Source organism: Malania oleifera, chromosome 4 (assembly GCF_029873635.1).
Source record: "Malania oleifera isolate guangnan ecotype guangnan chromosome 4, ASM2987363v1, whole genome shotgun sequence".
Lineage (NCBI taxonomy): Eukaryota > Viridiplantae > Streptophyta > Magnoliopsida > Santalales > Ximeniaceae > Malania > Malania oleifera.
In genome coordinates this window covers 32,319,946-32,342,943 of record NC_080420.1, presented here as the reverse complement: position 1 = coordinate 32,342,943, position 22,998 = coordinate 32,319,946, and the positions used below count along the sequence as shown (strand labels likewise).

Genomic DNA, 22,998 nt, shown 5'->3' with positions numbered 1-22,998 from the left:
GCCCACGTTCAGAATGATGCAGGAACCCTCGCATATTTGACACCGTACCCGGGCGCCGACACGGCACATTGCTTCAGGGCGATGACCTAGCCCACCCTCGCCCACTTTTCACTACACCCGGGTGGTTCAAGTGCAATGCGTCGCTCGTAGGGGACGTCCCAGCAAATATTTTGTAAGGATTCATATCATAGTGATCTAACAAATTTTACGTTGGCTGTCAGCTACCTAACGCAACCCTCCTCCTTAACCCGGGCTTGGGATCGGCTGTGTGTGAAAAAAATTAGGACATTAAGTGCATCATAGGCAGAGTTGCAAGTAAGCTTTGACTATTGTCTAAAAATCTTTTGAAACATATTTAATTAATTGTAGTAATATTAATTATACGAATTGGGTGTTATTACATAGCAAAAGAAAATTTTTCTAGCTTTTTATGGATGCCTAGAGTGATCCTAAGATCAAGATATTGAAATTCCCAAGCCAACTTGTTGATGATTCCAATTTTTATTTTTTATTTTTCATTTATAATGTCCACTTCTATGATTAAAAATCATTTGCATGAAATAGTCTTTCTGTTGCATGAACTATTTTCTATATACTGGTTCCTGCATAATGAACCTTAGTCACCTAAAAAATGCAATGGTAATTGAATGTGTATATTCTTGATATCAAGAAGCTAATTAGTTCTTTGGTTCTTTGGTTGAATGGAGGGTAATGAACAACATATCCCATCCCCCCCCCCCCCCCCCCCAAAAAAAAGAAAAAAAAATCAAACAAATATTCCCTTGCCTAGGAAGAGGAACCTATTGATTAAAGTGTAATCCCAATAGGGGGGGGGGGTGAATTGGGTATTTTTATAAGATCCGAAGAAGAAATTCCTCCAATCAAGCCTAAAAGCTGGGTAGAAGAAGCATGTGTTCATATTCTATGCGCAAGAGCATAGTTGGACAATCCACTTGGCTACGCTATCTCCTTCTTTGTAAGTATTTCATAGGATAACTTCCCATTTCCTTGACAAAAATTCTCCACAAGTCTTAGCCAAGACATAATAAGTATTACTCCAATCTGTAACTTCTCCAACACCTTATATCGTAGTCATATAAAGACTTCAGTATTAAGATTCTTGTATGAGGGCTTGGCTATTGGAGAAATTCCATTCAATTTATATTATTGCATTTTGCTTATCAATGTGTTTTCAACTGAGGAATTGTTTCCAATGTAAATTAGTATTCCTTGCATGTGCTTTGATTATGGTCATTATGATTACAAGAAATTGCTTTTTGAACAATAATGTTATTGTTTTTGACTTTGATTGTCTCTATATATAATGTAGAAGTTGGTGGCAAAAGCAGTATGCATTCATGCTTTGATGGAAACATCTTATTATTATTATTATTGTTGAGTTGTGACTATGGTTTTAAATCGCGGTAGCGGGTAGTGTAATGTAATAGTAACGGGTGTAACGGCCGTGAATTTTTTTGAAGCACGCACAACCTTGTGCATATTAGCATACTTGCATGCTTTTAGCCTGCCTTAGAAAGAGTTTTAGCGTATTTTGGATCCTTTAGTTTTTGTAACTAAGTTATTTGATAAGGGCAACAAGTTTACATTTGTTTTAAACCACCATTGATAGAAAAATTATGTGTGTGTGCATATTACTTCTCATTGTTCTTATGTGTGATAAATTCTTATGTGTGCTAAATTAATTAATAAAACAAAATACATTATACACTCCATTAATCTACTAGACATATAAGACATACGAATAATACAAATATAAAATAGTTAGAAAAGAAAGAAGGCTGAAGTTGAAAAATATATAACATAAATATCACATTACTAATATTATCAAAATAAAATATTTTTCTAACAACTTAGTATTTTTGAATTGTTAATTAATGCATCTCTTATGATTATTTAAAGAAATAGTAAATTTTATATCATTGTCATCCTCAATATAATCTTTTTCCCCTCTCACCACATGGTATATGATTTATGAAACAAAGGGAAAAAGTGAGAAGAAAGAGTAAAAAATAAAATAATTTTTTTAGTGTAACAGTCTTGTAGCGGTTACGTAACAGCCGTAGTGGCCTTTACGTAACGGTCGCAGCCCGTAACAGCTGCTACAACCGTGATTTTTCTTCCCAGCGATTTCGGGATGTGTAACGGTATTGGTAACCCAAAAAACCGTTACGTAACGGCGTTACGTAACGGTCGCAGCCATTTAAAACCATGGTTGTGAATATACGTTACGTAACGGTCGCAGCCATTTAAAACCATGGTTGTGACTTATATTCAAAGGGTATGCACTTGGAGGCTGTTACAAATGGGGGGATATAGTACAATACGTTTGAGTCAGAGTGTATCATATGAGGGTATTTTGAGATTTTTCATATGGAACTATATATACACATTGTAGCCGAGGGTTAAAACACCAAGGTAGTTTCTCATTTGATACTGTAAATTGCGTAGGGACTTGATGGACGTAGGCACATTGCCGAACCACGTAAATTTGAATTCTTTTTCTTCCTTTTGGTTTTCTCTAATTTTTGTATTTGTTGTGTGTGTGCACCCATAATTAGGGCATAATTTCACAAAAAATTATAAAAATGGATTTTTCCTCATTTTATTTTATATTTTTTGAAATCTATTGAGAAATTTTCAATGGTAACTTTTTTAGTTTGATCTCTCTAAATTATGTAATTGGCTTCCAAGTTCCAACACATACATGCAACAATATGTGTGCATACGTTTATATTATATGACATTATATCAAGAACCTTATTGCCAATTCCTCCCTTTGAAATTGATGTGATTTTTTTAATTACAATATTTTCTCATAGATTGTCTTTTTGTTTTTGTTTTTTGTTTTAATTTTGTTCATTACTTTACTGTGAGGATTCTATAATTTTCTCATAGCTTGGAAGTGGGTGTTAAGCACAATTTGCATGCATAGTTATAGGTTTTGTTTGGAGAAAGAAAAAGGAAAGGAAAATAAGAACCAAATTCTTTTTTCATTGTATTTTCTATCTATATATCAAATACTATTAAAAATGAACATTAAATATTAAGAAAAATAAAAAGTTAATGATGTGCAAGATTAGATTTTTGTTCATTGATTTGGTGTACTTTTTTTTTTTTTTTTCAGTTTCCTGGATAACCAAAAATAAAAGGTGGATTCCTTGATATTTTGTTTACATTTCCCTAATGTTTTCCAAGTTCCAAATAGGACCTTAATTTTTACACATTTCTCTACTTATTAACTCTGGATTGCATAATGGAAGATATCCGATCTCCCATCCTATATTCTTCCATCCACTCCCAAGTTTGGAAGGTGAGATCACCAATATGCAAATTCTCTGCTGGATATTTTATCTTCGTTCATTTTGACCCTTTTTTAGAATTCCACCCAAGTCCTATTTATGTACGCTACATTTAACAAACAGTTTGGCTTCTTCTTGATGTGCTGCACAGCAGAGAGCAGCACTGCAGCGTCTGCGTCTCTCTCTCTCTCTCTGGACCAGAAGTGAGTGGACAGGTCTTACATTATTCCTCAATCTGCATCTGCTAATCTGCGGCCTGAGGGAGCAAGGAGATCACAACGCTGTGAAGGACCTGCGTGTTCTGTGTGACTGAGTCTCTGGTACGTCATCACTCTCTCTCTCTCTCTCTCTCTCGTCTTGTTGGTATGTTCTTTTCCCAGTTTTCCTTAAATCAAAGTCTAGTTTTTTTTTTTTTCCTTTTTAAAAATATATTATTGCCCCACTACAATTGATTTTATTTAATAGTTGTGGGAGATCAAGAATACTATAATATTATTTGGAAATATAGATGTAAGATTGTAAATTTGAATACCTTTTATGTAAAATTTTACTAATTTTATAATTCATGACCTAAATTTGTGTTTTTCATCACCTAATTAACTTCCTATCTGGTATCGGCAGACTCTTCACCTATTGGAACCATTATCATGATTCATTCCTTCACTATTCCCAATTTATGATGGCTGTTGAAGAAGATTAATCATGTAACATAAGAGAATTAGAGCATTTAAAATTATATCTTGATATTAGACTTTCTAAATGAATCTAAATGCAGTTTTGTTAACTTGAAATTCAGTTACAAGCAGATCTCAAGAAAGAAAATTCAGAGAAATTTTATTTTTGATTTGCCTGATTTATTTTACGATATTTTGTATTTTCTTTGGGTGTCATCTATTTGGGGTATTTAGGTTTTTCTTGGGCTTCTCTAAAAAATTGTTGTTAACAATGATATTCTTTTAATGGTTTATTGTTATTTAGTGACTTGTCCTCTTTGTGTCTAGCATATTTATTTAATTGACACAAGTTAAATTTTTCAGGCTTTTGATTAGAATTATTTGGGTTCAATTGAATAATTGGCAAAATGGAAGACTTAAACTCAACGATAGGTCTCCCACTTTATTTATAATATATGTACAATGGGAATGACCATAATACCCTTACTAACTTACACTTATTACGAACCAAACTCTGACAATTAATAATAATGCTAAATGACTAAATAACCATTAACACTCCCCCTTAAGCTGAAGCATATATATCATATGCTTCTAGCTTGTCACAAATGAATTTCACACGAGCACCTCCCAAGGCTTTAGTGAACAAATCAGCGAGCTGAAACTCGAACTTCACATGAGTGGTTGTAATGAGCTTCTATACAAGTTTCTGTCAAATAAAATGGCAATCAACTTCAATGTGCTTTGTCTGCTCATTGAAGACAGGGTTCGAGGCTATTCGATTATCACACATAAACTCCATAGGCTGAGAATGTGGAAAACCTAGTTCTTTCAACATGTTCTTCAGCTAAACTAGTTCACATGTAGTGTGCACCATAGCCCTGTATTATGACTCAACACTTAACCTGACCACCACAGTTTGTTTCTTACTTTTCCAAGATACCAAATTACCACTGACAAAGATACAATACTTGGTCGTGGATGCCTAGCCCAATTTGCATCTGTATATCCCTAACTATGAGTGTGACCCAGATCCTAATATAAGAGACCTCTTCTTGGTGCACCTTTGAGATATCTCAAAATGTAAATTGCTGCATCCCAGTGACTTGTTCTCGGGGAATCGAGAAATTGACTCACAACACTTGTTGTGAAGGATCTATTTGGTCGGGTGATTGTGAGATAATTCAACTTTCCAACAAGTATCCTGTACCGACCTGGGTTAGGCAACAAATCACTTATATCTGACACTTAACTCATTATTGGGATCTATAGGTGTCTCAACAGGTTTGGATCCTAACAACCCCGTCTCATATAAAAGATCAAGAACATACTTTCTTTGTGACAACACAGTTCCCATACGAGATCTTGATATTTCTATACCCAAAAAGTACTTCAATGATCCCAAGTCCTTGGTCTGAAACTTACTTTGTAGGAAAAGATTTAGGTATTGGATGCCTCGATCATCATCACCAGTGGTCACAATGTCAGCCCAATTTGCATCTGTATATCCCTAACTATGAGTGTGACCCAAATCTTGATATAAGAGACCTCTTCTTGGTGCACCTTTGAGATATCTCAAAAATGTAAATTGCAACATCCCAGTGACTTGTTCTCGGGGAATCGAGAAACTGACTCACAACACTTATTGCGAAGGATCTATTTGGTTGGGTGATTGTGAGATAATTCAACTTTCCAACAAGTCTCCTGTACCGACTTGAATTTGGCAACAAATCACTTATATCTGACACTTAACTTATTATTGGGATCCATGGGTGTCTCAACAAGTTTGGATCCTAACAACCCTGTCTCATATAAAAGATCAAGAACATACTTTCTTTGTGACAACACAGTTCCCATACGATATCTTGATATTTCTATACCCAAGAAGTACTTCAATGATCCCAAGTCCTTGGTCTGAAACTTACTCTGTAGGAAAAGATTTAGGTATTGGATGCCTCGATCATCATCACCAGTGGTCACAATGTCAGCCTAATTTGCGTCTGTATATCCCTAACTATGAGTGTGACCCAGATCCTGATATAAGAGACCTCTTCTTGGTGCACCTTTGAGATATCTCAAAATGTAAATTGCTGCATCCCAGTGACTTCTCCTTGAGGAATCGAGAAGTTGACTCACAACACTTGTTGCGAAGGATCTATTTGGTCTGGTGATTGTGAGATAATTCAACTTTCCAACAAGTCTCCTGTACCGACTTGGGTTAGGCAACAAATCACTTATATCTGACACTTAACTTATTATTGGGATCCATGGGTGTCTCAACAAGTTTGGATCCTAACAACCCTGTCTCATATAAAAGATCAAGAACATACTTTCTTTGTGACAACACAGTTCCCATGCGAGATCTTGATATTTCTATACCCAAGAAGTACTTCAATGATCCTAAGTCCTTGATCTGAAACTTACTCTATAGGAAAAGATTTAGGTATTGGATGCCTCAATCATCATCACCAGTGGTCACAATGTCATCCGCATACCCAATAAGAAAAATCCTGCCAGATGGAGTATGATAAGAAAAAAAAAAGTGATCACCATGTACGAAAGTATTCTTCACGTCTTATTGATGCAGAGGCCAATGACTAGTGGTGGCTAAAGAAATCAACAAATGTACCGAGGCAAGTTTAGCGACCAGAGAGAATGTGTCTGAATAATCCAAACCATAGACCTAAGTATACCCCTTAGCAACAAGGCGGGCCTTCAAACAAGCCATAGAACTATCAAGATTGACTTTCACAGTGTACACACAGCGACAACCAATAACAGACTTATTAGGAGGAAGAGGTGCAAAATCCCAAGTATCATTATCATGTAGTGCACGCATCTCTTCAACCATTGCAGTCCTCCATCCAAAATGGGATAGAGATTTAGATATAGATTTTGGAAGAGCAATGAAAGACAGAGTACTAACAAAATAGTAATATGAGGGTGACAAGAAATCATAACAAACAAAATTAGAGATCGTATGCTGGGTACATGTGCATTTACCTTTTCGAACAACTATAGGAGGATGAATATAATGGGAAATAAGATCATCTGATGAGGGAACTAGAGGTACAATAGTAAAAGCTGGAGGAGGCACTTCCCTCTTGAGTCTCCGTGTGTATACTTGCAAATTGGGATGATCTAAGCGACGAGGACTCAAAATGGATGAATATGTAGGAGGATTGGGCACAGATACTAGGTTTGGATTTGGAAGGCAAGGCAAAGGAAGAGACTCATTAAGTTCAACAGAACTCAAGGAATCAGAGTAATATGGTGTAGACTCAAAGAAGGTGACATTAGCAGAGAGAAAAAATCGATGTAAAGTAGGTCTATAACATCAATATCCTTTTTGAGTGTAGGATTAGCCCAAAAAGATACATTTGATAGCGCGAGGATCCAACTTATCCATTTGTGGAGTTAACTGATGGGCAAAGGACACACAAATGAATATATGAGGAGGAAGGGAGAATGGAGGAGCCTTAGGGAAGATGATTGAATATGGGACTTTACTGCCAAGGATAGAGGATGACATTTTATGGATGAGGGAGCAAGTTGTGAGCACAACAGCACTTCACAAAAATTTGAGGACATTCATTTGATACAATGGAGTATGAGTGACTTAAAGAATATGTCTATTTTTCCGCTCTCAACCCCATTTTGTTGTGGAGTGTGGGCACAAGAGGACTGATGGATCATACCAGAGCTAGTCATATAAGTACTGAAGTACTCCTTAGCATTATGAAGTATCCTGACTGGCATATCAATATGAAGTATCCTGATTGGCATATCAAATTGAGTCCTTATTTGGGAATAGAAGGCACAAAAGATATCAAACAACTTGGAACGATCTTTCATTAAATATAACCAAGTCATCCTAGAGCTAGTCATATAAATATTGAATTGAGTACTGAAGTACTCCTTAGCATTATGAAGTATCCTGACTGGCATATCAATATGAAGTTTCTTGACTGGCATATCAAATTGAGTCCTTATTTGGGAATAGAAGGCACAAAAGATATCAAACAACTTGGAATGATCTTTCATTAAATATAACCAAGTCATCTTAGAGTAGTCATCAACAAATGTAACAAAGTACCAAAACCCCAACTTTGATGTGACATGACTAGGACCCCAAATATCGGAATGAACTAGCATGAAAGGACGAACCACTCGTTTGTCGACCCGGGAAGCAAAGGGAACACGATGATGCTTGCTTAATTGACAAGACTCACATTCGAGATTAGAGATAGAACTCAATGTAGGAACTAGCTGTTTCAACTTGTCCAAGGACTGATGACCAAAGAAAAAATGGATTTGAAGTGGTGTAGCTGTGATTGTGCAGGCAATGGGTGGAGAAGGCGACTCAAAGTAGTAAAGTCCACGAGCCTCATGTCCTGTGCCAATTGTCTTTTTTGTCTTTAGATCCTGAATAACCACAGAATTAAGAAAGAATGTGATAAAACAATTTAGTGGCTTTGTAAGCTTACTAACTGACATGAGATTGAAAGGAGATTTAGGAATGTATAAACCAGAAGAAAGAGAGATGGAAGGAGTAGGATTTACTGTTCCTATCCCCTTAACAGCAATAGTGGACCCATCAGCAAGGGTAACTTGAGGTAGATTTTTAGGATACTAGAGATATAAAAAGAAGTTGTTTGCACTTGTTATATGGTCAGTGGCAGCAGAATCGATAACCCAAGGACTAGTTGGAAGGATACTTGATGACATACAAACTGTAGGATTACCTTTCTGGGCAAAAGATGTAATGTGATAAGATGCTTGTTGAGACGATTGATACTGTAGATACCTTCAATACTCCTCCGATATAGTCACTGTACGCAGTTCACTCAAACAAGTGATTAACAAAGGAACCATACTTTTGGGATTTGCAAACTCCATCCCAACATTCACAAACTCAGACCAATGACCATCAGATTAATTGCTGGAACAGTCGGAACAACCATGAACAAGGTGACCAACCATGAACAAGTCACAAATAAATCAGTACAAGACCGCCACAGCACCAAGAAACCTAGACACAACCTGAAGAAAGCAAGTCACAGCACTGGAACAATTGGAGAAGTTAACCACTGAAATTACCATGGAGAAATCACCAACTAATTTATATAATACAGCTACAGACTCACAAAAAACAACTTGTGAGCATTGCCACTGCCCCAAGAGAGTCACCAATGATTGTTAGATACACCGAACAACGACTAACAAATTACCACGAGTGCATTGTCACAACAAAGATTGGATCTTTGAGCAAAACACATCTTTATATTTTGATAAATGGAAGGAATTAGAACATTAAATCAAAAAACACAGCAAATCCCACTGTTTCATACCCAATAAACTCAATAACCATTGATAAACTGCTTCACAAAGCATCAAACAACCATTCCTTGGGTCCGGGACATGAGCAATTAAAAGAGGTGAGATCTTTGGGCAAAAAACATCACGAAAAACTTGAATAAAATCTTAATAGAGGGATTGGATCACTGCTGGATCATTTCTGGTCAAAACCATGCCTGAAAGTGGCTTCATGCGCTGGCGCGTGGGGTTGGCCCTGGCAGCCTTCTTCCGGTACGTGAGGGTGCGTGGGACACTGCCTGGAGGTGGGATTTCATTGGGGGGCAGATTGGCAGTGCCTATGGGTCATTATGGTGTTGGTTTTGACAAGTCTATAGTGGATTTGATGTTCTCGAACTGGCTGTGTCGCCAGAAAATTCCAGCCACTGGTCTGACTTCCTGTTGCTGCTGGCTGTTTTATACGGTTATAATATCACTGAAAAATCTTCTATGCTGATAGATGTGCAGCAGATTTTGGGTTTTAGGCTTTTGATGGTGGTGGTAACACTTAAGGATGTAGATTTCAGAATCATGCTCTGAGACCATGTTGAATAATTGGGTAAAATGGAAGACCTAAACTCAACGATAGGTCTCTCCCTCTATTTGTAATATATGTCAAGTACAATTGGAATGACCATAATACCCTTACTAACTTACACTTATTACGAACCAAACTCTAACAATTAATAATAATGCTAAATGACTAAATAACCATTAACAGGTTCAAAATAATTATAATCAATAAAACAATTGATTCATTTTTTAAGAAAAGAGAGCTTGAGCAAATGGAAGTTAATAAATCTTCTATTGGAGCTTTTACCCCAACTACAAAAGGTCCTTTTTGGAAAATCATCTCCTAAAGCTCTTAGAATTAAAGAGGTTGATCCATCCTCTTTGGAGTGTGATCTTGGAAGTATCTGGTTAATTAACATGATGAAATCTGATGAGCATATATATGAGCCAGACCATATAAACCTACACTAGTTTCCATAGATTATGTGGATAAGAGGGATCTCAATTTTTTTCTTCTTGGTATAAACTATTTGCAGCTTGGTTTGAATATTCTTCAACAAATAATTGTGCATTTTGTCTCCTTTCTTATCTTTTCAACAAGCTGAACTGGCATGCTGGATCCTTTTAATTTGTTAGAGATAGGTACAATCTTGGTAAAAAGTAAATGATGGGGAAAGTTGTGCTTTCTTGTGCCATGTGGAAAAAAAAACCCAAATCAACACATAAGATTGCTGTGAAGTGCTGTGTAGGTCTTATAAATTCCCCTCAGCACATTGAGAAGTTGGTTGAAAAATGTAATTCGTAAGAAGTTGCAAGGAATTGATTGTGACTTAACACAACTCACAATGTTAAAGAGCTCATATTTCAAGCTCGTGCTTTTAAAGGTCATGATGAAATTGAAAATTCAAAAACTTGAGGTAATGTAATTGGATTGTCGAAATTGTTAGCTTTCTTTATTTTTTGATCAATAAACTTGTTGGCTTTCTACAATGAAGAAATAATCTCCATTGGGCTAGAAATGCTCATGATATCTCATCTTGTGTTGAAAAGGAGATTCTGATCATGTTTTTTGAAGAAGAATGAGTGTATGTGAACGATGAGTCTGACATTTTGTTTGCATGTCAGAATATCATATGGGGCTTCTCTGTTTGCACTTTGTTGATCATGGTTAAGGAATGGCCATCTGGAAAAATGTCAGTTTTGTATCTTATTAGGTGCAAACAGTCTTGTGAATTTAATCATCCCCTTTTTATTGTTTAGTTAGTATTAAGATGTATATATATATATATATATGGCACATTGGCCGCCAGAAAAGATAGCAGCCCTATTATCTCTGACATAAAATATTAGGATGGAAATCGATTATGCTATTATTTGTTGTAATCATTACTATGTTTTATGCCCTTTTAATTTTCTGTGAAACCAATTCCATTATTGGAAATACACCGAGAGAATTGAAGTTAATAGCTCTACTTTTTATAAATTGGGTTATTGGAGATTGATGTCAGACTTACTTGTTGCAACCTTTAAATAACTGTGCAATCTTGTCTTCATGAATCATCGTCAGTGTTATTGCTGTTGAAGCAAGTTCAAATCCCTCTCATCACTTGCACAATCACGATGCCCCAAATCTCTGTGGCTAAATCTTTGATGTAGATTATTTTTCCTGTGAAGATGCAAAAGAAAATTGAATATCAGAAAGGTAAACAGAAATTGAGAATTAATTTACAGGGTGAAACCCAATCCAAATGAATTAAGTAATTTGTGTGGAATTGGTCAAGAAAAACTCTTTATTGGAGTTGCGGATGCAGAATATGCAAGTGTGAGAGGGAGAGAGGGAGAGAGGAAATATCAACCTTTCTGTTTACAATGAAAGAAAACTCAGAACAGGCCAAAGTTTTTGAAGAGATGTTTTTAGTTTAAGCCAGGAGAGACCGACTGGGAGAGAGGAAAAAATGTAGTTGCAATACAAGGCATCTTTTTGGTTGAGTACTGTAAAAACTAAAAAGCATGAACAAAACGTTTTGTCCTTATTTACTATTTTAAAAAATATTCATGCAAACCAAGGTACCACTTCGTGAAAACATAAGTGGGTTAATTTTTAAAACTTTAAGTTTAATAAAAAAAAATATTTAAGGAAGCACCCCAGTTGGAAAACACACATATTTTATTTGTTTTTTTATAAGTAGTATAGATTAGAATGTTCATTCATGATTAAATTGGTATTGAATAACTTTTCATTATATTTGAGGAAGCTTGGTATGAATCTAAAAGGGTGCAGATGGCCATAGTTTTGCGGTTTGTATATAAGAGATCATGCAAGAGCATTTCATTGATCTAGTTGATTGCTAGTTTTTACCCAATAAGACAAAGACAAAGCTGAACATATGAAAAATTAAGGCAAAATGTAAAGAGGAAGGAAAACAGCATGAGGTGGTTGACCGGCCTCTGTTTCCCCCATTATTATTTGGCGGCTCCAATAGGTGGTTGATCAGCTCATTTAGACGGTCGACTGGCTCCAGCAAAATTTGAAATTTTGTGTTGTCTTCTTGTGATCGACTGAGGAATTTGGGCATGCCATGTGTTCTAATGATGCCACATGTCAAGCAACGACATTGGTAGTTATTAGTTGGTAGTTAATGGTAGTTAATTTTGAATTTGAATTTGAATTTTCAAAATTTAAATTCAAGCGGGTCTTTCCCTCCATTCTATTGGAGGTTTATAAAAGGACCATCTAGGGAAGAGAAAATGGCATGTCCAAGTGGGGACAAGGATAGGTTTTCTAAGAGTTTTAGTGGGATCAAATTAGGAGTTTGATTGAAAGAAAGAGAGAGAGACGATTACATCTCATCATTTGTTTTGGGGGCATTTGGAGTGTGAATTCAAAAGAGAGGGTCCTCCACTTGATCTACAGAAGTACTTTCTTCATCAAGGTCAGTGTCTAACCCTTCTCTTTATTAGTTTTCATTAGTTTTAATGAGTTTTTGTATGTGAGGTGTATTGATGCTTTATGATTGTTCATGTTAGATGTGTCAAGTTTTTTTTTTTTTTTTAATTATTTCATGTTAATAATTGCGTGTTAGTGGACGTAGGATGTTTTTACTTTAATTACATGAGAAAGAGGATGTTTAAAAATAAAAAATAAAAAATGCATGTTTTGTTTGAATTTGGATTGTAGGCAGTCGACTTGTTCATTCAGGCGATTGACTGCCCCCCTGACATATTTGAAAAAGTAGTCATTGGGCTACTGGGCAGTTGACCGACCTTTGCAAGTGGTCAACTGTTGAATCCCGAGAGTGCATAATTTTGCATTTTTTCATGTTTTCTCCTGATATTTTTAGTTTTTTTGAGTCTTCACACTCATTAGAGTGCAGTTAGTCGAGTCTAAGTGCTGTTTTGTTGAAGGTTTTCAAGGTGTTTCCATAAAAAACCAAGTTTCTGATTTCAAAAGTTAATTCAAACAAGTTTTCACAAAGTTTTCAAGTTTTGCAAAGGCTTTCAAACTTTCTTGGAGTTGATACATCCATCATGTGGCTTTTGGATGTTCTCCAAGTCTTTAAAAAACAGATTTCAAGGTGGGTTTGTGGTTCTTCCACAAAAAAATTCGCACTTCTTTAAGTTTAAACAATGAAAAATCATTTTTCAAAGCAATCAACCATGAAGTGGCTTGAGGGTGGGAAAAAAATGATTTTTCTTTATGTTTTAACTTGATTTTAGTCTTTAGTCTACAGTGTTTTCATTGAAAAGTCAGTTTTCTAATCAAGAACAAATGATTTTTCAACGAGGCTTCAAGTGTTTTGCAAGTGTCGTCAAGTATTTTCAAGTGATTTTTCAAAGGATTGCTGAACTGTTTACTAAAAACTTGTTTTTAAAAATATTTTGGAACTACAAGTGGCTTGATTCCTCCAATGGAGGCTATGTAGGCAATCTACCTTTGTAGATTCGGCCACAATTAAAAAGCCTAAGTGTTTTCTTTGTTTTTTCCTCTTTTCCTTTGTTTTTACATGTTTTGTTTGAGGAATTTAATAAGATATCCAAGTAATGGAATTCCCATGGGGTATATGCCTCTGTATGAATTCTATGAAGGCCTTTCCAAATGGAATAGAGGGCAGAAAGTTCGAGTTTCAGCAAATAAACAAAACAGAAAACAGCAAGAAGCGGTTGACCACTCTCTACAGGCGGTCGACTGCCTGATCCTGCAAGCATATTTTTGGGCTGATTTTTAACCTTTTCCTCAAATTTTTGAATTTTTAAGTGGGACACTCATACACTTACATAGGGTAAGTGCTGCAACCATTCTTAGAATGGGTGCTTTAGGGTGCTATACTTTTTAAATTTCAAAGTAGAAAGATTTAAAAGTCTACGTTCTCTATTCACAATGGTACTGTCAAACCGGATCTTTTTCTAAGAAAGGTTTCCTTTATTTTACCTGTTCAAAAACCAAAATAAAGTGACGAATCTGTTACAAATAAAAGGGATCAGTAAAAAACCAAAGGTTGGTTCATTTACTTAATGTATTTTTTTTTTGAAGTCACCAAATGTTGGCAACTAAATGGGTCTTCTAAAACTGGTGTTGACAAATGCATACCACAATATCAACCTTGAGAAAAGAGTACATGATATTCTTTCTCACCATATTCTTAACATTTAGATTTTCATGGTTAAGTATATGATGTTGCTAGCAATATGTGTGGAGAGTGGAATGGCTTGCAAATGTTATTTACTAGTGAGTGTCCATTTGCATATTATGTTCGTTGCCTTGCTCATTGTCCAACTAGCATTGGTTGCACACGGAAACTAGTTATTTTGATTGACCCAATTTTCTCAAATTTGGCTCACATTATCAATATTGTGGGTTTTTCCTCCGAAAGAAATGATCAACTAAGAATTATTTAATCCGAAGAAATCGCAAAATTGATTTCCATGGATGAGCTTGAGACTAGAAGGGTGCTAAGTCAAGTTGGAATTCTTAAAGCAAGCTGGAGATACTCGAAGTGGCTTGTACTTGATTCTATTTGTAGCTTGATAAATATGTTTGATGCAATTTGTTTAGTCTTAAGAGGTATCATCAATGATGAAACTTCTAATCAAATGGGTAATGATGGAGTTTATGGCTAGGGCTGCAAACGAACCATGTTGGTCATGAGCGGCTTGGGAGCTCTGCTCGGTAAGAGCTCGTCAGGCTCGTTTATTCTTTAAATGAGCAATTCTCAAGGCCAATTTTCAAGTTCGTTTGCTAAACGAGCCGAGCTTGAGCGCAGACAAGCTCGACTCGATACGGCTTGTGAGCAACTTGATTGGGCTCAGTATGGGCTCGATTCAAATTCAGTACTTCAAAAATATTTTATTTATTTAAATTATTCATTGAGATGTTGCTTCATTTACAATTTACAAGTCAGCAAAAGAGTAAGCATAATTGTTGGTCAATAGGGGGTTTATATAGAAAGAGGGGAGACCTAGGAAGACTTCCATCTTCCGATGTGGGAATGGGAATTGGGAGTTGAAAATAGGGGAGAAAGTTGCAACAAAATGGTCATGACTCATGAGCTGCAATCAGCCCATTAAAGAAGAGCTTCAAAGACAGTTCCTCAGTGCTCCTCGTTCTGCATTTACCCACTCCACACGCCACATTGTCCAAGGCTGCTGCTTCTTCCCTTCTATTTTTCTTCCCTCTTCTTCAGTTCTTCTCCTCATTTGTCCCCCCAGCCATGGCCAATTTGACCTAGCTTCCACAGCTGAGAACTCACCTGCAAACCTCCATAGCCGAGCCACCATCCTCTCTTCACTGCTATTGCCCTCCTTTTCTCTCTCTCTTTATTCCAAGTTTACCAGTAGCACAGACATGGCAGCAGACACATCGCCGGTCATGCACGACAAAGGTTTGTCTAGGATTTTTTGGGAGTGCTACATCCCACATTGAAAATGCAACAAAAGGGTCAGCTCTTGTATTTCCTATAAGAGTGATTAAGCTACATCAGTTCACATGACAACCTTGGGCCTTCGCTCCCCTCCCCCCCTTGGGGATGAGTCTGCTATGTAGTGGACCTTTGTAGTTTTGAAAATAAGTATTGATTTTTATTTTAAAGGTAGCAAAGCCAGAGGTTCGGTTTGTTCTTGGTTTGGCTTAGAACCGAGTCAAGTCCAAGCCTTATATTTTATTTTTCATAAGCTCGATCCGAGCTGAGCCTGAGCCCACCTGTTTTTCTGCCAAGCCGAGCTTGAACACATTGAAGCTAAGCTTGGCTTGGCTCATTTGCAGGCCCGTTCATGACATTATGAGATAATCAAATAGAAGCTGTTTTTAATTCATGGTCAAAATGAGTTAAGATTCTTTGTTTTTGTTTTTGTTTTTATTTTTTGGTTTTTTGGTTAAATGGAGGGAGGGTGAGGGAGCATGCTTGGGGGTGCAGTGCAGTGTTGGACTGCAGGGAGGGTCAGACGGCCAGCTTTGGGGGTGGGGTGCAGTGCTGTGGCTAGAGGGAGCATGGCCTGCTAGCATCCCTATTGTTTTTTAATTTTTGTATTTATTTTTTTGAAAAAAAATTGAGGGGGAGAGAATGGGTGTATTTATGACTCTACATATCTCAAGGATTTCACTGAGCATGAAAAATAGTGATTGAAGATTCAATTGGAACACCTTGAGCTTGATATGCTCCAAAATCCTGATTTGAAAAAGATGTAACCAATTTATGAACAAAAGGAAAATCAATATCATCAACAAGGGCTATACTATTGCCTCCTAATTTATGACTCTACGTATCTCAAGGATTTCACTGAGCATGAAAAATTGTGATTGAAGATTCAATTGGAACACCTTGAGCTTGATATGCTCCAAAATCCTGATTTGAAAAAGATGTAACCAATTTATGAGCTATGTAAAGTGTCGGCTGCCTAAATTAGGAGGCAATAGTATAGCCCTTGTTGATGATATTGATTTTCCTTTTGTTGATTCTTCTAGTTTTGGCCATGACAATAAGCATGTATTTTCAGCTATGAAAATTGTGAAGACTTAGTCAAGAAAGAAGTTGGAAGTTGATTACTATGCAAATTGCTTACCTACATTGAGAGGGAATTTCTTGAAAATTTGATTTTTTTTTTATTGTTGACGAGTTTAATGTGATGAAAGAACCTCGAGCACAGTTTACTATGCCTAGGTTTCATTGTTACAATGGACACACATTCCTATCTTTTTTTGCCATTAATGTGCTTATTTTAGAGTCTGTGTTCGTGTAACTATGCTTAGGAAGCATAGATTATCTTTTTAATTATGAATGTTAATGTTAACTATATATATGAATATATTATTTGTATCTTTAATTTTTATTTCGGTAAATTGTAATGTTTTATTTCATTTGTATGGACTTACCTGAAAGCTTTTAGTGAGGCATATAGTTTGCCCCCATAAGGCATAAATCTTGCATCTGCAACTTTTACAAATAGGCATTAGTAGTTTCGTTCTTTTCTTGTTAAACCTGTTTAATGAGTTAACCTCAATTTTGAACTTGTATTGCAGACAAGTGTTTTTTTTTTTTTTTTAATATTAAATTTGGTGAATAAAAAGAGAGAAATAAATGCTTGAAAATCAGAAATGAAATGCTCCAAGGCACACAGAATCATGCTTTCCTTAGGACATGATTTGCCTCCACCAAACAGTGTGCAAAGGTTCTATTGCAAATTATATTGTCACGATATAATGGAGCCCAGCCGACAATATTGATTGGTTTCAGATTACATATCTGAAAACAATTGAATATCTAACTTCAATAATAAGCCTTTCTAGAAGAAGGAAATTCTCTGAGGAAATACAATGTTTTAGAGAGTAATTAGAGAAAAAATGGATGCAAAGAGAGTGCAGAGGGAGTAGAAGGAAGTTGTATTTTCTGATTTGAAGCTGTTTAAATGAAAATAAAAATTCCTTTTTTCATACAATAATTGCGTATCTGCGAATTTGAAAATTAACAGTCATTTTCTGTAGAGTTGTATATTTGCAAATTTAAATTTGAAATTTGAATTCTCCATGCAATTATTGACACTTGCATTTGGTTTCTGGATGATTGATACTAAAATAGATAATCCAGATTATAAAATTACTAGACCAGATTAATAAAACCCTGGCCTAAAATAAGATAGGCTAAAGCCCAGTCCAGCCCTGGCACTTGCACAATGGAATGTTCAACATACTAAGTGCTCCACTAAAGTAACACAATCCACTGGCGCCCCATACAACACTGCACACACATGTGCCTTGTGGTGGTGCAAGCAGCATCTTGTGGGGCCTAAGTGTGGGCCATCTGTGGGTAGGTCCATGAGTTACTAGGTATGAGAGACATACACTTGTAAACGCATTTTCCTTTTCCTAATTTTTCAATGTGGGATAATTTCCCATACATATTTCTCAAAAGTGTGGTTAACGTGTGATTTTTAAATCTCTGATGAAATGATCCAATGATTTGAAATTTCCCAACAAAAAAAACCTGAAGGGTACCAAGGAGCGACCAACCCAGGTATAACTCATTTACAAGACAAAAAGTGAATAAAATCTAGCACATCGTTAAATCTATATTATTATTTCTACTAAACCAAGAGAGTAAAAAATTTAGCCACTTATCTATAAGTCCTATATTTGATAATTTGATACTCTGAAAAGCTCTCCTATTTCTCCCCTTTATAACCCTTCACACCAGTCCAAGTCCAAAGATCTCGAATAACCAGACCTTAATCCTTAATCACTCAAGGTAGGCACTGTGTGCTCAAAGCCCCATTCCACAAATCTTTATTGGCAAAAGACAGTGATCTCTTTTGAGGTTCGATAAGAAGAAATAGACCTTCCTTGATGTTTCAAAAATTTCCCAGAGCTCCCATATATTTGGTAAAAAGATGTAGAACACCCTCCTGGGAAGTTTAAAATTTTCTCAGACCTCTCTAGACTTTGATTTTTTTATTTTTATTTTTGGGGGATACTCATACCCCTTACTTACAATCAAGTCCAGGGAGGGGTTATAAGTGTCCTGAAAACCAAATGTATAGGGAGATCTGTGGGAGTTTTGGAACCTCATGGCAGGTTTGCGTATTTTCGCCAACCCTTAGGAGAAGTCCTTGGGACTTTTGAAACCTTAAGGAGGTTCACGCCTTTTTGCCAGCCTCAAGGGAGGTCATTGTATATTGCCCATACTTATTCTATTGACAATGTTTGCTGGACTGACTTTGCACCTTCCTTGCAAATATGGCATCCGTTCTTTTAAATCACCCCTCTTTTTTGGAGGTTAGCATTTGCCATGGAGTCTCCCAGGGCAGGAAACTGCCTTTAATAGGGCTGGTAGGTTTTCAGATTACTTTCCATGGAAAGTTTTGCTAACACCGTGTCTATTTGACCCAACCAAGGTTGCCTAAAACATGAAACGTTTTGGTTCATGAAACAGGAAGTTGACTGTGATGGAAGCATTTTCTAAAATATTGTATGTTTAAAGGTATACTTAAAACCAATATGTTGGTGAAGTAGATTAAAAATGGATAAAGTAAAATTATAATGTGATAATGCTTGACTTGTACTTAAAATATGTGTCGAATGGAAATCATTGAATTAAAACTTTGGAACATTAGATTTATTGTTCTATAAAGAAAATGTAACCATCTTCAGAATGTTTGTGCCAATTCATGGCTTTTTGGTGTGTTAAATTTTTTTTGACAATCCCCTTTGTAGTAAGAATTCACCATGAAGTTTGCACCTTTATTTAGCCTCCAACGAACCCTGTCTTTGCTGAAGTATCAATCTCTATCATGTTGAAACTCATAAAAGCCCAAGAAATGTTCCAGCTCCCAATTTTGTTTGCTCCTTTCTGAACTTCACATTCAAGCAAACACCTCTATCAGAACTGTTTATGCAAGAACAAATCAAAGCACCCTTGACTCTTGCCAGTGAGAAAGCATTAGGAAAATAAACTGAAGTCGATGCCTGCACCACCTTCCATGACAAAAGAACACCCTCTGTTCATTTACTTCACTGAAAGCCATACATTAGGAGTTCTCCCTATCAAATCCACTTCCACCCCCCTATTCCATGTCTCCCTACCTTGTTTAACAGTCCACTAATCCCCTTGCAAACATACTTGACTCTAGTGATCTTCCTCCATGATTTGCCTATTCCACCTCCATACTTTTATACGAAGGGGTTTTCTTTTAGGAAAGTAAAAAATATATACGTTTAAGTTGCAAAGATTTTTAGTAGGACAAATCTAAAGTATTCTTTTGAACACCATTAACAAGAGAAATTCTTGACATTTTCAAGTGTTTACTGAGCTTGTGAACTTCTGAACTTATGTTTGCTTCTTTTAGGTATAAATTTCCATTCCCTATCTAAAAGGCCCCTTTATTTATGAATTTGATGCTATCAACCCAATCTTGTGGAGTTAATTCCTTTTCAGACATCATTTGAATTACTCTTTTCACAAAAAAAGATATTGCGTCATAAGAAGGAGGCTTCAAGTAGAATTGAGGCAAAGTATAGGTGGTTAAATGTGCTGTTATTGCCATGAGGGACATCTAGCTCTCATGCTAAAGTAGAACTGTGGTCCAACTAATTTCATGCATAATTTATGGATTTATACATGTATTAACAATGACTACATTGTGGTGGGTATGCAAACTAATTCCATAATTGTTCAAATTTGAATGAACACGTACAATTCAAGGAATTTTCAAATTCTCATATTTAGGTTTGTTACAGAGTGAATACGGCACAGTACCATTCTACCAAAATTGCTGGGTATTGAGATCACAAACTATACTTTCCCCATAGTTTGGACCACTGATTATGTATATCCTACTTAATTTGGCAGGCTGTGGACAACTGGACTCACTGATAAAGGGTAAATATGGAAGATGTCTTAACGGACATTCCTCCGCCGTCAAGGTTCTTTCAGGAAGATCTGAATAACTTCACTCCTCCTCCCCCTTCTTTGCCATCTCCTTTTCTCTTGTTCTCTAACCCTAACCCTAACAAACCTCTACGCCCTTCACTCCTCATCATTGCCATATCTTCCCCATCTCTTCATGTTTTCCATCATGTCTCCTCTAAAATCCTTGTTGGAAGTCTTATCCTCCCTGAGATCCCTTTCTCTGGCAACTCCATTGAACCCTCTCTCAGAGATAAATCCTGTAACATCTACACCCTTGACATTGCCAATGATTTGGTGGTCATCGTCTCCATTCAGTGCTCTGTTGCTGCAGAGCGATCTCATGCTGTTGCGAAGTTGTTGATTGGTGGACAGATTGTTCCTGAGAGGGTTCTGATATTGGATTCAGTTCAGAGCAGGAATTTCCGTGGTGTACTGCCCCCAGATGAAGCATTTGCCTTAAAGCTGGAGACATCACTGGAAAGAGCAGGGTTGAATGATAGCTGTGGAAGACTGCTTAAGAATGTAAACTATTTTTCATCAGGAAGTGTAATAGATGGCTTGGCTGCAGCTCTGTTGGCCCGATGCCAGATGAGGAAGCTCAAAGGCACTCTTTGCGTTTCATGGCCTGAGCATGGTGGTTCTGCAGTATCACTGGTTAAATCATTACTACTGAAGGACGTGTTACCTCGCTTGGAGTTTGGCTCAAATGATGATGATCAGGATGAATGCTTGAGATTTGACAGGATTAAGGATCATCCTTTTGATTCTGAGTTGTACACCTGATGAACAAAGTTTTGTGATTGTGATCCTTTTTTTCAAATTGTTTGATATATGATCATTCTTGTTTGGTGCCATTCATGGATGCACCTTGTAGACTTTGCACTCTGCTGTGCATCTGTGACATGTCTTGGCTTGTTTTTGCTACTTGCACTGACCTTAACAGAGATTGTCTTTTCATTCTAGTATTTCTAAATTTCCTGCATTCAGCTGGATTCATTTTAAAAAGATATTTTATTCTTCTTTACTTGAGGGAATACATTTCCTGGCAGATCTTAATTCTGCTTGACCTATGTTCTGGTGGCTGTAGAATTTTAGTTCTATCCAGTGATTGTCATCAAACTACACTTATTTACCGAGCAATAGCAGTAATTTAACATGTAAAATCCTGATGCTTGATATGTGCTTGTAGAGCTAGGGATTGTGCTATTAGAGCAGTAAGCTCATGGATACCAGATTAATCTTCCAAAGCACCCCTACTCCATGTTTTGTGGCAATGATCGATCAGTCATCCGGAACCCTAGTACAGAGGGAAGTGGGCAGATCCAGCAGGTGAAGTCAGAGAAAATCTTCTCGAATGAGATTTTGCAGCCTGTTGCTGCCTTCTGCTGAGATGCACTTTAAACATTTGATGTGCTTTTTCTACATTCTATTTGCATCCGTAGAATAGAAAGCAAAATCCAAGGGATGGTGAGGGATGATGGATTCTTGTTTCTAAAGAAAATTGTTGTTGAACTTGTGGATTGACAGGTCGAGTACTCGGAAAAGGCTGGTTTTTCATGCCACTGCCCGTCAAACAGCAAGAAGCTGGGTTTGAAACTGCAGGTCTGAATTTCAGTTTGTCAAACACAAGATGATCATGGATGTAAGAAAAAAGAGTGATACAACTGCAGGTCTGAATTTCAGTTTGTCAAACACAAGATGATCATGGATGTAAGAAAAAAGAGTGATACTAAACAAAGACTAGCCTTGTGAATACCGCAAATGGACAAGTTGCTGAAGGTTGTGAGATCAGCTGTTGGTGCTGCCATTACTCTTTGTACATTTTGAAATAAAATTATCGTTTTTATTTAATTATTATTATTATTATTTTAAAGACTGCGCCGAATTCTTTGGTCAAGAAAAAGCATTATTGTAAGTAAAAACTTAATGGGGCAAGTTAGTCTGTGCAAAGGAGTACTGATCAATGCGTTCAAGTTAGATCATCAAACAGAAAAGGCACTGTCAGAAGAAACAAAAACATTTAATAACGGATACATAATCTTCTTGTTGAACAAATTATCATCCAAAACACTTCTGCGAAGCTGATTTATTAGTCTGGCTCCAGTTTGTACTACTGTTTTGAAAATTGGAATAAATATTTAATTCAGAGATCAGGTTTAACTTCTAAGTTTGAGTATCCCGGTTGAACTGGTAACAAGCCAGACTGATTATTATATAGTTTAAAAAAAAAAAATATTTCTA

At 36.5% G+C, this 22,998-nt stretch overlaps 1 protein-coding gene across 3 annotated transcripts; it reads left to right on the top strand.

Moving 5' to 3' along the window:
• Positions 1-3,193: 3,193 nt before the first annotated feature.
• LOC131153137 (uncharacterized) lies at positions 3,194-21,762 on the top strand. 3 transcript variants are annotated; one of them, XM_058105217.1, is made up of 3 exons: positions 3,194-3,331; positions 3,475-3,640; positions 20,698-21,762. In XM_058105217.1, the coding sequence occupies exon 3, from the start codon at positions 20,734-20,736 to the stop codon at positions 21,538-21,540; it is 807 nt and encodes a 268-aa protein (XP_057961200.1). In that variant the 5' UTR covers positions 3,194-3,331; positions 3,475-3,640; positions 20,698-20,733; the 3' UTR covers positions 21,541-21,762. The 3 variants fall into 3 exon arrangements, with proteins under 3 accessions (XP_057961200.1, XP_057961199.1, XP_057961198.1); XM_058105216.1 differs by having other exon boundaries at positions 3,265-3,331; positions 3,444-3,640; XM_058105215.1 differs by lacking the exon at positions 3,194-3,331 and having other exon boundaries at positions 3,376-3,640.
• The last annotated feature ends 1,236 nt before the right edge of the window (positions 21,763-22,998 follow it).